Here is a 15,786-nt window from a genome sequence, read left to right as displayed (position 1 = left end):
ATAGGGGGCTGCAACTCCTGTAGCTATATATTTAGGAAATGTGGATCCGGATACCTAAAAATTTTCTAGGCAAATTTTAGGAAGTTCAAACAAGAAATTATAAGAGATCATGATCCAAGATATAAAGTCTAAAAAAGACAAAATAAATAAATAAATAAATAAAATGTGAGAATCCTGTAGCTATCTAGGAAATGTGGATTCCGCGCTGAAAATTCTAGGGTATCCCGATCCAAGAAGAAATGCTGACAAAAAAAAAAAATAATGTGCAAGTGGATTGTCTCACTATATTGTCTGTAAGCAAGAAAATTATTATTATCATGCATGCTAATATAGTCATCAACCGAACAATCTGTGGTGGGACAATTTGAGATATTGTAACAGGATCAACCAAGTGGAAGGCCTAATTAATAGGAATTCATTATTGTAATGGGTCCGCGAGGTGATCAGAACGCAGGCAATAGGAATTCAATAAGGACCGGTACTCGATCCCAACGGGTTTCTATATATTGATTGACAATAGGAATGTCGGCCACGTTTTTCGACTTCTTAATTTATACAATTAGTTTGCAGTTTGCTTCTTAATTACTTGCAATTCAAGTATGGATGACCAATCCAATGTCTCATACCATCAAACTATTTGCCTTTATGAAATTAGTAGTTGTGTCTACGAATAATTTTGTGCCCATTCAAACCGGGTAATTATTTTGGATGAAGTATTATTGATAAGAGTATTATAGCTTTTACTATAAATTTCTAATAAATTAATGTGACAATTTACATTATATTTATAACATTTACAATCTGGCATGACAATTTAAAACACGTTGCATTTATCATGCCAACCATTAAGATCAAGTGGCACACATTTTTATAAAATGCGGACTCCCATATAAATTTGTAAAAAAATTATAGTTAAAGTTATAGTACCCCAAACATTTAAACATTAACAAACAACCCTAAACACAAAATAAACGTACTCTAGATTTAAATGGCAGCTTGTGGTGGATTCGTAATTTTAACATTAATTAATAATAATTCTCTTTCATTTTCACAACACAAAATTTCATTTACGTTATTAATTAGCTAGCTCTATCCATAGCTTCCTCGTATAGAAACCAGCAAGGTCAAGTTTACTAGTACTACAAATTCAGAACACTAATTCCTTTGACTTGAGCCGACCGTCGCCTCCTTGTTTGGTTTCCTCTCGCTTTCCAATATTTCTTTTATGCTTTAATTCACTCAATAATCAAGGGTTTCATGATCTTTTAGTACTTCTGTCATGGACGGTGTCTCCCTATGTGGTGTGGGAAGCTGCACGCTGTGTATTTAAAATGTGGGCTCTAAAAGAGCTGCTTGAGATCAACTAAACAAACAAAGAGTCATCAACAGCTCTCTATCATTTTCCTTTCTGGTGGTTATGCTTATCAAAATAGGAAGCTAATTAAGGCTGCATCCGGCCATGATTCTTATCCAAGCTGGGGTCCCCTTTGCATTACCCCAATAAATAGCTTTATGAGTAACCAAGTGGTGTTTTTTCTTTTTATTTAGAAAAATCAAATTTAGTCCTTAAGTTTTCATGTGATTTCAATTTAATCTTTAGGTTTTCAATTTCCAAAATTAAATAAGTTTTTCTCTGTTTTTAAATAGGTTCTTCCCTTAGCCTACAAACCAATTATTCAACAATATACTATGTCAATTCAATTAATTAATGTCATGCAACTTTTATTTAACACGCAACATGTCGTACGAAAATATCAAGACTATAAGAACACTAACATCAACTTCCCTAATAAGACTAAAATTTATTTTCTTTCCTAGATATAGGGAAAAGGAAAACTCCTAAAACCCTTCTGAAATCTCTTGTTATTCTCTAAACTAACATAGCTAAAAGATGTTCCCTAAATCTATGGAAGCAAAAGTGATTCCCCTAAATATTATTTAATATAAAAAAAATATATATACATATATATATATATATTTCCTCTCTCTTTCCTTAAACATTTATTTGAAACAATATTTAAATAATATAGGAAGCAATTATAGAGTTTATTTGAATAAAAAAAATAATTTAATTTCCTATATTTAAAAAATAAAAATAAAAAAACTGTTACTAGTGCTATAACAAATTTATATTCGTATTAACAGAAACCAGAAGGGGTATTCTCATCAACAAGAAGAATAGGGAAAAGTTTTAAATTTGTGGTCTTGAAGACAAGCAGGCCGTAGCAGCCCAAGAGCAATGACTATTAGAGTGTGCTGAGAAAAATAGTAACTACCAGGCTTCATCTCAGGACAACTCTTCCAGCCCATGTATCTAAACGGGCCCGTTTACCATTTCTTGATTTTGAAGATGATGACCAATATACATAAACCTTCAGACTTTCGACTTGATAATATGGGCTTTAGAGCAAGTGAGTAACAGTGAGTTCCAAACTGTAAACTCTTTTCTTTTTTCTTTAAGAATTTAAAAAGTTGTCATCCAGTTAAATTACACATAATTAATAATTTAACGGCATTTATATTTCCATAATACTCTATTTTCCATTACCAACTTCTCTCACTTTTGTCATGCAAAAATCATTTCTCCCCAGATTTTTTGCATTTGTTTCAACCAAATTTTTTGTGCAATAAAATACTTTTGGGACATACAGTTTAGCAAAAGTTAAGACCTCGTTTGGTTCATGGAATAAGTATTTTGAATGAAATTATTATTCCATTAGAATAACTATTATTTTATTTGGTAGGTACCTATTTCTTGGAATAGCTATTACATGGTAACAACTATTCTTTTACGAAGAGAAATAGTTATTCACGAGGGAATAGACAACTTTTTCCAAAAAAAAAAAAAAATAGTTTTCTTTAATTTTTCCAAACTAAACTTAAAAAAAATAATAATAAATAATTAAAAATTAAAAAAAAAAAAAAAAACAATGAATTTAGATCAGATCTGTGGTCCCAACCACCCACATATCTAAGGTTCAACATTTTTTTTTTTAAAAGATTTGAGTTTTTTTTGAAAAATAAGAAATTATGTACGTATTTTTTTTTTTAGTAATTTTGGGTCAATTCCAATTGTAGTAAATGTGTTGTCACCAAACTAAGGCCTCGTTTGATTTGCGGATTAGACCCATGGAAAGGAATAATTATTCTTACTGAATAGCTATTCCTTTGTTTGGTTGTATATTATTTAAGGGAATAGTTATTCCCACGGAATAGCTATTCCACTCCTTTTTGAGTGGAATACCTATTCCTTTCCTGTGGGAATAAATAAAATTCGTCTTTTACCCAAAAACTCTAACCCTTTCAACATCTAAGTCTCTTATCCCTCTCTCTCTCTGTTTCTCAACTCATGGTGTATTTGGATACGAAATTTTGAAAATAAAATATAATTCTGATTCTACTTTTTTCAAAAATAAATCACATTTTATTCAACTTTTTATAAACAAATCATATTTTATTCAATTTTTTTTTTTTTTTTTTTCTAAAAAGTCAAATATCAAAATTCGCAAACAGAATAAGAATTTAATTCTGATTTCAAAAATTCATTACTCAAATGCACCATCAGTATCTCTCTCCATCTCTGCAATTATATTATCATCCCCCTCTCTCTGTTTCTCAACCCAACTTAATTTGTTGTGGGTTAGTCTCTTTTTTTTTTTTCCCTATGATTTAGCCTACAGAATGCACTTAGACGTAGCAAAACGAGTACCTCTTAATATTGGGAGGACTCCAATTGCCTGGCGGAGGTTTGAGAAAAACTTTGTAAGCAAAGAACGAATGTTTGTTGCTGAAAAACAAATAAAAAATAATAAAATAAAAAGGGCTTTGCAGATGATTTATTTTTTTATGATGATTATGTTTTTTTTTTTTTTCTTATAAATTATTTTACTTTGTAAGCAAAGAATAAATGTTTGTTGCTGGAAAACAAATAAAAAATAATAAAATAAAAAGGGCTTTGTAGATGATCTATTTTTTTTTATTATTATTATTTTATGATGGTGATATGATGATTATATGTGTGTGTTTGTGTGTGTGTGTGTGTTTTTTCCTTACAAATCATTTTGTAGCGTAATTGTATATGAAAAAAAAAAAAAAAAAGCCATGAACTCTATGAAATTAAAAAAAAAAAAAAAAAAAAAAAAAAGGTCATAGTATGATTGTTTATGTTTCTAAAATAAAGAAAAAAAATGTCCTTAAGAATATAAATTATATTTTTATTATAAGGGTGTTTTAAGAAATTTGATTATAATATGATTCCATTCACCAATGTATTGCACTGTACCAAACAAAAGAATACATATGCAATGTTCTATTCCACCGTTACAACCAAACAAAAGAATAGGAATAGTTATTCCATTCCACCTTCATCTATTCCCAGGAATAGTTATTCATTTTCCTAATGGAATAGACATTCCGCAAACCAAACGAGGCCTAAGGAATTAGAATAATTATTTCATTTCACTATTCCTTATTCCTAGTAATAACTATTCATTTTTTTTAATAAAATACCAATTCCGCGAACCAAACAAACCTAAAGGTTTTCTTTAAATTGAGTTGAAATATTTTTTAAATTTAACATATTAAACTTACATGTATGATAATTCTCTTATGCATCGTTTAGCGTGGTTTACTATATTAATTTTTTAAATAAATAAAAAATAAAAATCTTCCAATGTCCGAAGAAAAACAAAGGGTTGTTTGAAACATTTTTTTAGATGAAGTTTTTTTTTTAAAAAAAAAAAAAATTAAAAAATTGCTTTAACGTAACGTAAAGATAAAAGTAATTTTGATTATTTTGTGAATATTTTGTAAATTGTTTGTTAATAAATTTACTTTTTTGCTGACAAAAAAAAAAAAAAATCTCTATAAAGAGTAATTAAAAGTTCGTTTGGCAACATGATTTCGAAAACAAAAACAAATAATTCTGTTTTTACTTTTTTAAAAAATAAATAATATTTTATTTAACTTTTTTAAAAATAAATTATATTTTTTTAAATTTTATTTTACAAAATAAAATTTCAAAATTTATACACCAAATAAAAATTAAATTCTAATTTTAAAAATCCATCGCAAACGTAAACGAGTTAAAATCAAATTGGTCATAATTTTGGCCGTTAGTGGTAGGATTAAAGGTCACGTGGCCATATCTCCATCATGTCCGTGGTGGCTAAAAAGAGCGCCAGCGTGTTTCCTCTTCGCACCAGTCATCGGTCGATGTAGGAGCCCTGGTGGCTGCCTTATTCATCGCGAACATAATTTCAGCTCATGACACGTGTCGTCATTTTGGTTTAAAAACGTCGACCCACATTTAGAAAGGTGACTAATAGCACGGTTCAGATGTTGACCAGCAAATTTTTCAGGAATATGAATCTAGCCCTAAGGTACGTAGTTAGGTTTCTCTCCTCTTTTTTCTTTTTCTTTTTTTAACTTCGTAGTCTTTAAAATTTCTTAAAATATGTATAAAAATATTATTCCCTATACCGTGGTCTTGGTAATAATTACTTTTTTTTTTTTACCTCTAAATGGCTAGATAATTTAGTTTTCTACTCTATTATATAGAGTAATTCTATATAACTATGTATTTATTTATTTACTTATATTTGGATATCACTCAAAAAGATATGGATTCTGCCTTAGGCTAAAACAAATATATTAATTCATCTATTGTTCACATTCTCATCTATAATTGATAAAGGATACATTATCCAACTATCAAAATTGGAGTCTTTTTATGACTAAATTCATAAAAAATTGGCTCCTATAGAAAATAGTGACAGCAGACAATGATCAATAACAATAAAAAACGATTGGCAACTTTCAACTAATTTTGGTAGTGGCTGGCGAACTTCAATGATCTTCCGTCAGAGTTTGCTGGATTTCGATGACCTCGGCAGTTGCCAACAACCTTTGGCGACAGCAGATAATAAACTGTGAAAGAAAATGCATGCAAGAACGAAAAGTTTAAATTCAAAAAATAGTTTACAATATTAAAAATACAAATAATTTTTCTCAAGATTAAATAAGCCTTTTATGGTCAAACCGAAAAAAGTTTTGGGTTTGACTATCATTTTCGATAACACCAAATATAAAAAATAAAAATATAAAATATAAAAATATTTTATGCCGAAATAAACTGAGCCTAAGATAAACTTTATATTTTTTTTTCAACAATTTGGAATGTTCTTGACTTTTCTTTTTTGGGCCGAAGCTGACTTCTTTTTTTCATTCTCCTCTAATGACTTGTAAAATACAGCACCTATCTTGTGAAAATTAAGTAAATTTAGTCTTTGAATTTATACAATAATGAATAAAAACAGATTTAAGAGAAAATGATTATCCCCATTATATGCTCAATAAAAAATGAATAAAAGATAAATGCTTATATCCCGAGTGGCAATTCCGTAGATGTAGTTCAAGATCAGGGGTAGTCAGAAGGGTCCTCCGAATCACATGCGTCAGCCATTTGGCCACCTCGGTCCTCGACTGTGCTATTTTAGCACCTTCACATTTCGCCTCCACAGCGAGTCAGCGACTGCTTTATGCAGCGGAGAGAGATACAAAGAGATAGACAAAACCACCAAAAGGTCCAAAAGCCCAAACAGCCGGAGGTAGCTTAGCTAGAGAGACCGAGATGTGGCGGTGCGTTTCCCGAGGACTTCGTGTGCCTTCTTCCAAGAGATCGCTCTCCGATGACTCTCTCAGATCTCACATTTCCCGCTTTTTCTCCACTGATTCGGTGCGATATCTCACTCTCACCTTGAATGGTTAAATCTTAGCGTTAATGCTTCTCGCGATATTTGATATTGGTCTCCTAGCCTTTTGGAATATGTGAGCCAAGTTTTACATTCTTTATCTGATTATTTTCCATTCTCACGGATGATTTTGGAATTTGTTTGGATTCTGAACGGTATTTGTGCTTCTCTCTGTGATCGACGTATTTTTGCTTGATTTTGGTCGCTCTCTCTGAGATGGGTTTTTTATTTACTTTACTTTCGCACCGATTGGTTGCCGAGAACTTGGAGGAAAATAGGATATGAGCTTACGCGCTTAGGTTTTCTACTGTTTGGAGTTCCATGCAGCATTAATATTCACTGAACCGAGGCCAATGGCAATACAGCTATCTGGCGTAGTTGATTTTTCTTTTTGTTGTTATTTGATTCCTCTCCTATGCTTAAATCATACGCAACCGTGAGTGTCTGATTTGAATTTAGTCTATGAATTTTCAAATTTCTAGTTCTTGGCTCTATTCAATTGGCTCATCTCGTTTCTTGTTATCAATGTGTATGCATTTACGTTTTCATGCCTTTTGATTCGATTCTAAGTCTTCAATGCTTTGGTTTTTTTTATTTTCTTTCTTTTTTGGTGTGGGGGGTGTTTCACCGTTGCATTTATGATGTTGGTTTGGTTCCAAGTGTTTACAAGAGTTGGCTTTTGCTTGTGACAGACTGCAGGACGCTCCTCGTATACTGTGGTTGATCATTCATACGATGCCGTTGTTGTAGGAGCTGGTGGTGCTGGCCTAAGAGCAGCCATAGGGCTTTCAGAGCATGGATTCAATACAGCCTGCATTACAAAGCTCTTCCCTACTCGTTCACACACTGTCGCTGCTCAGGTATGAGATATTAGAACTAAGATTTGTTTATGCAGTACTACACTGGTAATTTGGTTCAGTTCAGTGCTGTTCCAAACTTGCTCATGTTATAAGGGTATTTGCTCTGTCTTTGCTTTATATATAATTTTGGATATGAGTATTTCATTATGGGTATAGTGGTTGTAGGAAAAGATAGTCATTGAAATGTATGAACTGGGAGGTTGTTTCCATTGTTCTGTCGAATTTGGTAACTGAAATTTCTAGGCAATATGATCACGGCTCTCTGTTTTGAATGACTCGGTGATAAGTCTAAGTTCTTACTTGAAGTTACATTTAAGCTAGTATGTAGCCTCTATTGGTCAACCAAAAGCCATTTTAACGATTTTACTTTCACAGAGATTTTTTTATTAATAATTGAAAGTACGGAGTATTTAACTTTCGGTTTATCTTATGCATTTAATTCTGATAAACTAAATGATAAGTAGTGTGTCAATATAATTGATCTGGGCCAGTACATTTCAATTCTTTGGTTTCCTTGCACTTTATCTGGAGGATTCTAGAATGACAATTATGAATTCTTCATTTTACATAGTTCAATTGAGGCTATTATTTATTTCTTCACCATTTGCACATTCATAATTTCATCTTGTCTGCACATCAAGTATCTAAGTTGGGTTCTGCTGTTTTCATCAAATGTATGCTTTGCATGTCTCTTCATTGACTTAGTGTCACTATTTAAGTGTCACTGTTAATGTATTGGATCCTTTGCTTAACTGTCAAAGTTGAAATCTGTCTAGGGCGGTATAAATGCTGCATTGGGCAACATGTCTGAAGATGACTGGAGGTGGCACATGTACGACACAGTCAAGGGAAGTGATTGGCTTGGTACGTTCCTTGTTAAACAGACAAATCTGTCATTTTATTCACAGTGCTCTTACGTAGTATACCGACTGGGTTCCTGTATGAAGCAAATTACTGTCTTATATGAATTACAATGAGGATAAAAATCTTCTCGTGTTTGTATTGGCTTCTTCTACATTTGTTTTAGAGTGCTTTTACGTAGTGGTCACATTACACAGTCACATGTCTTCCCGGAGCCATGCCCTGTATTTTCCTACTATGTACTATAGTGGTTGCTACATGTAATGATGTGTTTACCTTGAACAGAACCAATTTGAAATGTTTTTGTAAGGAAACCATATGGCTTTTTCCAATTGGTTGAGTTCAAGAGCCTCCTGCACTGTCACAACCATTGCTAGAATTCTTATCTATTTTTTGTTGGTCTGTTTGTTCTGGTTATTCTTAACATGTAAAGGTATTGCATTTCATATAGGTGATCAGGATGCCATTCAGTATATGTGTAGGGAGGCACCAAAAGCTGTGATTGAGCTTGAGAATTATGGATTACCATTTTCTCGAACTGAAGATGGAAAAATATATCAGCGTGCATTTGGTGGTCAAAGCCTTAATTTTGGAAAAGGTATGATGATGCTGCCATCCATGTTTGGAGTTTAAACTTCTTTCTCAGGATTGTATTTTAAGTTGTCTGATTTTGCCTTCTTTTGTTTTTCTATTATTTAGGTGGACAGGCATATCGTTGTGCATGTGCTGCTGACCGAACTGGACATGCTTTGTTGCATACTCTCTATGGCCAGGCTATGAAACATAATACCCAATTTTTTGTGGAATATTTTGCTTTGGATTTATTAATGAACAGTGACGGTAAGTTACTGCATGATAGCTGTGGTTTTGTTTTTCCCTTGATCTGGTTGATAATGCAGCATTATCATCTTAGTTGATAGTATTCCTTGTAATATCTTCATGTCTTTTTGGTTTCATAATAGTTGACGGTGTTCCATTCCTTGTAGCTGCATCAAATTACAAGCCTCATTCCTACAATCACAATATACATATATGGTCTTGTAACAAATCCATACTCTCCGCAATAGGTTTCTCAAGTCAATATGTGCTAGCTTAGAGAATATTGGTCAAGGGGTTGCTTGATATTGCTTGAGGCTGACTTTGACCAGTACTTTGTTTAATCTTTGCATGTATGTGGTTCTTAGATGTTGTCTCTGTCGTAGACTTTTTAGGAGTTACTCTCTTTTTTGGGGCAATGCTGTAACGAAGTAAGGAAAATGTTAATCACATCTGCACTATCGTTCTTAAAGGACTAGTCAAGTTGCAATTGAAGCTTCCTAGAATTACTTATAAAGCTTAATCTCTATAAAAACAATGTGGGATTTACCACCCTTATCACCTTTTTATAATCCATCCATTCAATGGAGGCAATTCATCTTCCCTACGTGGGATCTTTTTGGGGTGTCACAATCTCCCTCACTCAAATCCCTGACATCCTTGTCAGGGCTCACACCATGCAGTGTCTTAGCGCCACATAGTGTTATTAGGTGGTTCTGATACCATTTGTAGTGATCTAGAGAAAGTGCTAGTCACAGTTGCACTATTACTCCAAAATGACTAATCAAGTTGCAATTTGAGCTCCCTAAAATTACTTATAAAGCCATGTCTCATCTAGTAAGGAACCAATATAACACCCATAGCACCTTTTATAATTCAGTCATTCAATGTAGACAATTCAACTTCCCAATGTGGGACTAAATTTTTGTGGGTGTCACAAATGCACTCATAGAAACCCGGATAAAGAGAAAGTTTGTTGAATTTATGGGAAGATTTTGTGATTGTTGCTGTTGTATATTCAGGTAGCTGCCAAGGAGTAATTGCGTTGAATATGGAGGATGGGACATTACATCGATTCCATGCTGCTTCTACGATTCTCGCTACAGGGGTATTATTATGGTTACTTTTTTTCTTTCCTTGCTGGGGAGTTGTTAATGAAATTCATCTTATTTTAGTTAAGCAAAATTATCCACATACATTGTGTTTATCTCAGGGTTATGGTAGAGCATACTTTTCTGCAACCTCAGCTCATACATGTACTGGAGATGGCAATGCCATGGTTGCACGTGCTGGGCTCCCGCTCGAGGTTTGTTTTGTTGCTTCTCAATCTTGGAGTTCTATGTTGACTTGCCTTGTTATCTTATCATTAATTTTTTTTTTTTTTATATATTTCCTCTGCTGATGTATTCCTCCTGCAGGATTTAGAGTTTGTGCAGTTTCACCCAACAGGTATATATGGCGCCGGTTGCCTCATCACTGAAGGTTGGTACTTATTGAGTTTTTGTGGAGATCCACTGCTTTTGGTTGCATACCCTCTTTAGTTTTCTTGTCCTTATGATTTTAAGTGCACTAATCTTGTGTTATTTTAAACAAATGATTTTTTTTTGTCATTTTTATTGTGACTTGTAGGATCCCGTGGTGAAGGTGGTATTCTTAGGAACAATGAAGGTGAGCGTTTCATGGAACGATATGCCCCTACTGCAAAAGATCTTGCATCAAGAGATGTTGTTTCAAGATCTATGACTATGGAAATTCGGGAGGGTCGTGGTGTAGGTATGACATGCTCCTCGAATTGTGTTTTTCATCCCAGTGGCCTTGTTTTGTCCAGTAATAAAAAAAAAAGCGTAGGTCTTACAGGTATTGGATGGTTGATTTATGCTAAAATTTGCACAAATTAATTGTTACGTACCTAGGGTAATTAGAATTAGGTTTTAAATTAGGTAAGTGTCGTATTATCGTTTAAGAGATTAATAGATTTATTAGTATGGTATTAGTCGTATGATAGATTAATTAGGAAAATAAGGAGTCTTGCTCATAAAGCAAGAATCCCTAGATTAAGGGATTTATATCCATTATATTAGGTTTTTTAGTAGGAAGGAAATAAGTGAATTAATTATCCCATTAGGTTTAGTATTATTTATGTAATATTTATTTATTTATTGTTTCTATATTTTCAGCTTTGTAACCCTATAAATAGGATATTGAAGAATGAAATAAAAAATCAAGAAGAAAATTAATATTCAACTCTTGTGGTTGTTTAGGAGTTTATAGGGTTTCTCGAATAACCCTAACCTTAGGAGGCTCAGGGTACCTTGAATACCCTATTATCCCACGCACTTTCTCATCCAAATTATCCACCGTCCTTTCCCCGTTACGGAGGACCGTAACAGTAATTATTTCTGGTCATCGTTCCATGAAATCAATGATTAATAACTACTCATGATAACTATATGTGTACGATATATATACATACTAATTATCGTGTGTGTGTGTGTTCTTGTTGCAAGTACCAGCTCGGTTGTAAAATTTCTATACCTTGTTTTGTGTTTCCTTGTAACTAAGATCTAATTTTCCACAGGACCTTTGAAGGACCATATCTATCTCCACTTGAATCACTTACCCCCCGAAGTACTAAAGGAGAGACTTCCTGGTATCTCTGAAACTGCTGCCATATTTGCTGGTGTCGATGTTACAAAGGAGCCCATTCCTGTTTTACCTACTGTGCACTATAACATGGGTGGAATTCCCACTAATTACCATGGCGAGGTATGATTTAAAGCAAGTCACATAAAGTAGGCCCTATTAAATTAATCTTAATATTCTATAAATTGATTCTTGTACTTGATATATTCTTCTTGGAACTAACTCAGGCCTATTATTTATAATTCATATCATCTAAAAGTCTGACTAATAATATTTGTTGAGGTTTTGATACTCGATATTAAGTTAATTCTCAATTTAAGGAACCAGAAGGGCTGGTTGTCTAGATAAGCAAGAAATTCAATTGAAAAGTGTAGAAAATGATGAAGCCCAAGGATAATGAAGAGTTCAGAAATCGGATAAACTGGTTTCCACGAGAAGACTGCCAGCTTAAGATCTTATATTAGGATCTTACACCCCTTAAAAAGCTGTGGTATTTCCATTATCCCAAAGGCACCACATCAAAGATAAAGGCAGTATCCAACTAATTTACACTTCCTCCACTTTGCTTACTTGCCCTCTCTGACTCCCCAGTTAGGCAATCACTAATATGGGCATAACCCAGGCAACAAACAAAATAAATGCTGGTGTAATAAAATATTTCGAGGCTCAGATCTTTTTCACTTTCTCACTTTACATTTCATTGCTTCTAAATGATGGATAAAGTACATATAGATCTAGTGCTTTAAGATTTTAGTTTTGATTCTTAACAGCGATCGTTAAGATACTGTAATCTCAATTATAAATTATCATAGAGCCGATTGTGTAGTTCTTCTGTGGAAATCTGCTTGTTTCTTATAAGTATGCCTTTTGTTCCTCAGGTAGTTACTATTAAAGGCGATGATCCAGATGCAGTGGTTCCTGGATTAATGGCTGCTGGTGAGGCAGCCTGTGCGTCAGTTCATGGTGCCAATCGACTTGGTGCAAATTCCCTTCTTGACATTGTTGTTTTTGGACGAGCATGTGCAAATAGAGTTGCAGAGATTCACAGACCAGGCAAGTTTGTTGAGGTTACGAGAGACTGCATTATAGGAAATATGTTTGGGAAACTAAAGATGACTCATTTAAAATTTTGTAGGGGAGAAACAAAAACCTTTGGAGAACGATGCCGGTGAGAAGACTATTGCATGGCTGGACAAAATAAGGAATTCAAATGGCTCATTACCAACTTCGAAAATTCGGTTGAATATGCAACGAGTAATGCAAAATAATGCTGCTGTGTTCCGTACACAGGAAACGTTAGAAGAAGGTACCTTTTGCAAGTTTTGGTTACCCATTTTTACTGTTTTTCTGCTTTTATTTCATAGAGTAACCATTTTACATTAACTGGAAGTTAAGACTTGCTGTAGAAATCTTTACATGGGTTGGAAACCAATACTACTGTTAAACCATTTAATCAGCCGTACTAATGATGCTCTTTACCATCTTCTTGCTCTGATGCTTCCGCAGGTTGTGAATTGATTGACAAGACATGGGAGAGCTTTTATGATGTTAAATTGAAGGATCGGAGTTTGATATGGTAAACTTTTGGGATAAGGATCTTGATGATCAATATTTTTTGTGCGAATTCATTTTTTAATACTCTCAGCTGAATTTCTATAATGTTTTGACAGGAACTCAGACTTGGTAGAGACTATAGAGTTGGAAAACCTTTTGATAAATGCTTGTATCACGATGCATTCTGCTGAAGCCAGGAAAGAGAGCAGAGGAGCACATGCTCGTGAAGATTTTACGGTTAGTCTTGTTTCTTTTGAAGTTCGCTTTCCATTTCATCCTACTTTTCTGTATAATGAATTAAGTTGCTCTGGTTCTGCAGAAAAGAGATGATGAGAACTGGATGAAACACACAGTAGGGTAAGTTATCCTCCTGAAAGAATGGTTTTGAGTTGAAATCTAGGACATACGTTGCCATTGTGGTAGTAGATTTGATTTGGAGAGCTTTTTGTGGTTTGTGGTGTCACAATTGAGTCTGTTGGGTGACTAACATGTATCCTGAACTACAAAAGTGAGTTGGGTGGTTTTATTGTTAATGTTGGGGGGCTAAAATCCCAGCTTTTGGCTATCTGCATTCCTGCATTCCTTATATGTTGTCTCCATTTGGAGAGAAAGGAACCTGCGCCTTTTTGAAGATTGTGAGTCCAACATGCTTTGTTTTAAAATGCCTCATTTTTGTGATCTCTCTTGGTTTGGGATATAGTTATTGTTCCCAATTCTCATCTTTGTGTTTGTTAGAGTAGACACTTGTAGTGTAATCTCTTGAATACTTTTCATGTACGAGGACTTCACCTTTTTCATCCGAAAAATGCCCGCCTTTAGTCCTACTTTTTATCTCTCAAAGTTGGGGAGGACGATCAGACAGGAAAGGAGAATGACTTAATTGAACCTTTTGCAGTACACCAAGTGCCCTCTATATGAGTTTATGGAAGAGTATGGTCCGATGTCAGTAAAATCACCTAACAACCAATTAGGGGGAAAAAACATGGATGGATTCAATAAATTATGATGTGAAGTTCAATTCAGTTAATGGGGGAGGGTCTGTTGCCATAGCAGTTATGGTGTTGGTGTAATCTGAAGAATGTGCATATCTTGGATGAACAAGCTTAGTTTGTTAGATGGCATCCAAAAGTTGGAGGAGGTAGCCTCTCCGATTTTTTGAAGTAGCAGAAGTTGAAAACAGTACCCATATATATTTTCCTATTTGTGGTGTTGAAAATAATCCTGTCCATACTTATTATTTTGTTAGTCCTGATCATGTGTTTAAGCCCATGCTTTTCTTCTTTATGAGGATGATCAGTAATGTCAGTGCAAAAATTTATTTGTATTAATTTCTCGTGGTCTTATAAATGATTTATTATATTATTATTTGCATCCTGATCTTTATACCTCTGTGCTATAAACGTGTTGAAAGATCAAAGAGTTCAATTTACCAAAAAGAAAAAAAGATCAAACAGTTGCTCTACAACTGCTAGGAAAACGACCTGAAAACATCACTGAAGAGTAAAAAAAACAGACCATGACCACCCTAACTTTATGAAAAGCCAAACAAAGAATGCGTTCTTCATCACTTGGTTTCATCAACAATTCCAAGTCAATGTACTCGGTGATCATGCATCTACAGTATCTTCTGTTCACTGTCTACAATCATTTCAGATTGTCCAAGTCTTGGCACCACCTGTTATGGCAACAACAATCATTTTTTTTTTTAGTATTTGGAGAATGTGCTGTTATTATTACTACTACTGCTACTATCATTGTGACGATAATTTGTAATTATTTATTCTGCTTCAAAAAATTTTTTCTCAGTTCTGTTCATTTTGGTTTGCAGATATTGGGAGAATGAGAAGGTCCGGCTTGATTACAGGCCAGTTCACTTGAACACATTAGACGATGAGATCGAGTCATTCCCACCTAAAGCTCGTGTATATTGATACATTTGCTATAAAAATCTGCAAGGTGGCTTGCAAACATTGCAATAACTCTCCCGAGATAAAATGGATGCAATAAATCATTGTAGGTACAGCATTTTGACAATAATTATTGCAGTATTAGTGTTAAAATGGTATGATCCATCCAATTAAAGTCGGTTTTTATTGGCCGCAGTGAATGATAGTTTCTTGTTGCTTTTAAGTTTGATAATCGACTGTATGCTTTGAAGAGCTCGCAGAATTCATAGATATGACAAGTGGGAGCAGAACTTTCTGTTTTCGCTGAGAGCCTACAACATCTAATTGCTATTTGAACATGATGTGGCTTCTTGGACTTGGAGCAAGTAATAATTATTTCTATAAATTGTGTAA

General features: G+C 33.9%; 1 protein-coding gene across 1 annotated transcript; it reads left to right on the top strand.

Moving 5' to 3' along the window:
- Positions 1–6,515: 6,515 nt before the first annotated feature.
- Positions 6,516–15,786, top strand: LOC133863619 (succinate dehydrogenase [ubiquinone] flavoprotein subunit 1, mitochondrial). Its single transcript, XM_062299649.1, has 16 exons — positions 6,516–6,736; positions 7,445–7,612; positions 8,389–8,476; positions 8,925–9,071; positions 9,173–9,313; positions 10,312–10,397; positions 10,503–10,595; positions 10,708–10,771; positions 10,919–11,062; positions 11,868–12,055; positions 12,811–12,985; positions 13,068–13,238; positions 13,439–13,508; positions 13,603–13,723; positions 13,806–13,843; positions 15,315–15,786. The coding sequence occupies exons 1-16, from the start codon at positions 6,632–6,634 to the stop codon at positions 15,415–15,417; spliced, it is 1,902 nt and encodes a 633-aa protein (XP_062155633.1). The 5' UTR covers positions 6,516–6,631; the 3' UTR covers positions 15,418–15,786.

This window comes from Alnus glutinosa, chromosome 3 (assembly GCF_958979055.1).
Source record: "Alnus glutinosa chromosome 3, dhAlnGlut1.1, whole genome shotgun sequence".
NCBI lineage: Eukaryota > Viridiplantae > Streptophyta > Magnoliopsida > Fagales > Betulaceae > Alnus > Alnus glutinosa.
Note: the sequence above shows the minus strand (reverse complement) of the source record. Positions and strands in the feature narration are given on the sequence as shown.

Bases quoted from the DNA above. Each gene is read 5' to 3' on its own strand.
- LOC133863619 (XM_062299649.1), top strand. From the start codon at position 6,632: ATGTGGCGGTGCGTTTCCCGAGGACTTCGTGTGCCTTCTTCCAAGAGA. The intron at 10,398-10,502 runs GTATTATTATGG...TGTTTATCTCAG, and splicing joins CTACGATTCTCGCTACAGGG to GGTTATGGTAGAGCATACTT. The intron at 13,509-13,602 runs GTAAACTTTTGG...ATGTTTTGACAG, and splicing joins AAGGATCGGAGTTTGATATG to GAACTCAGACTTGGTAGAGA.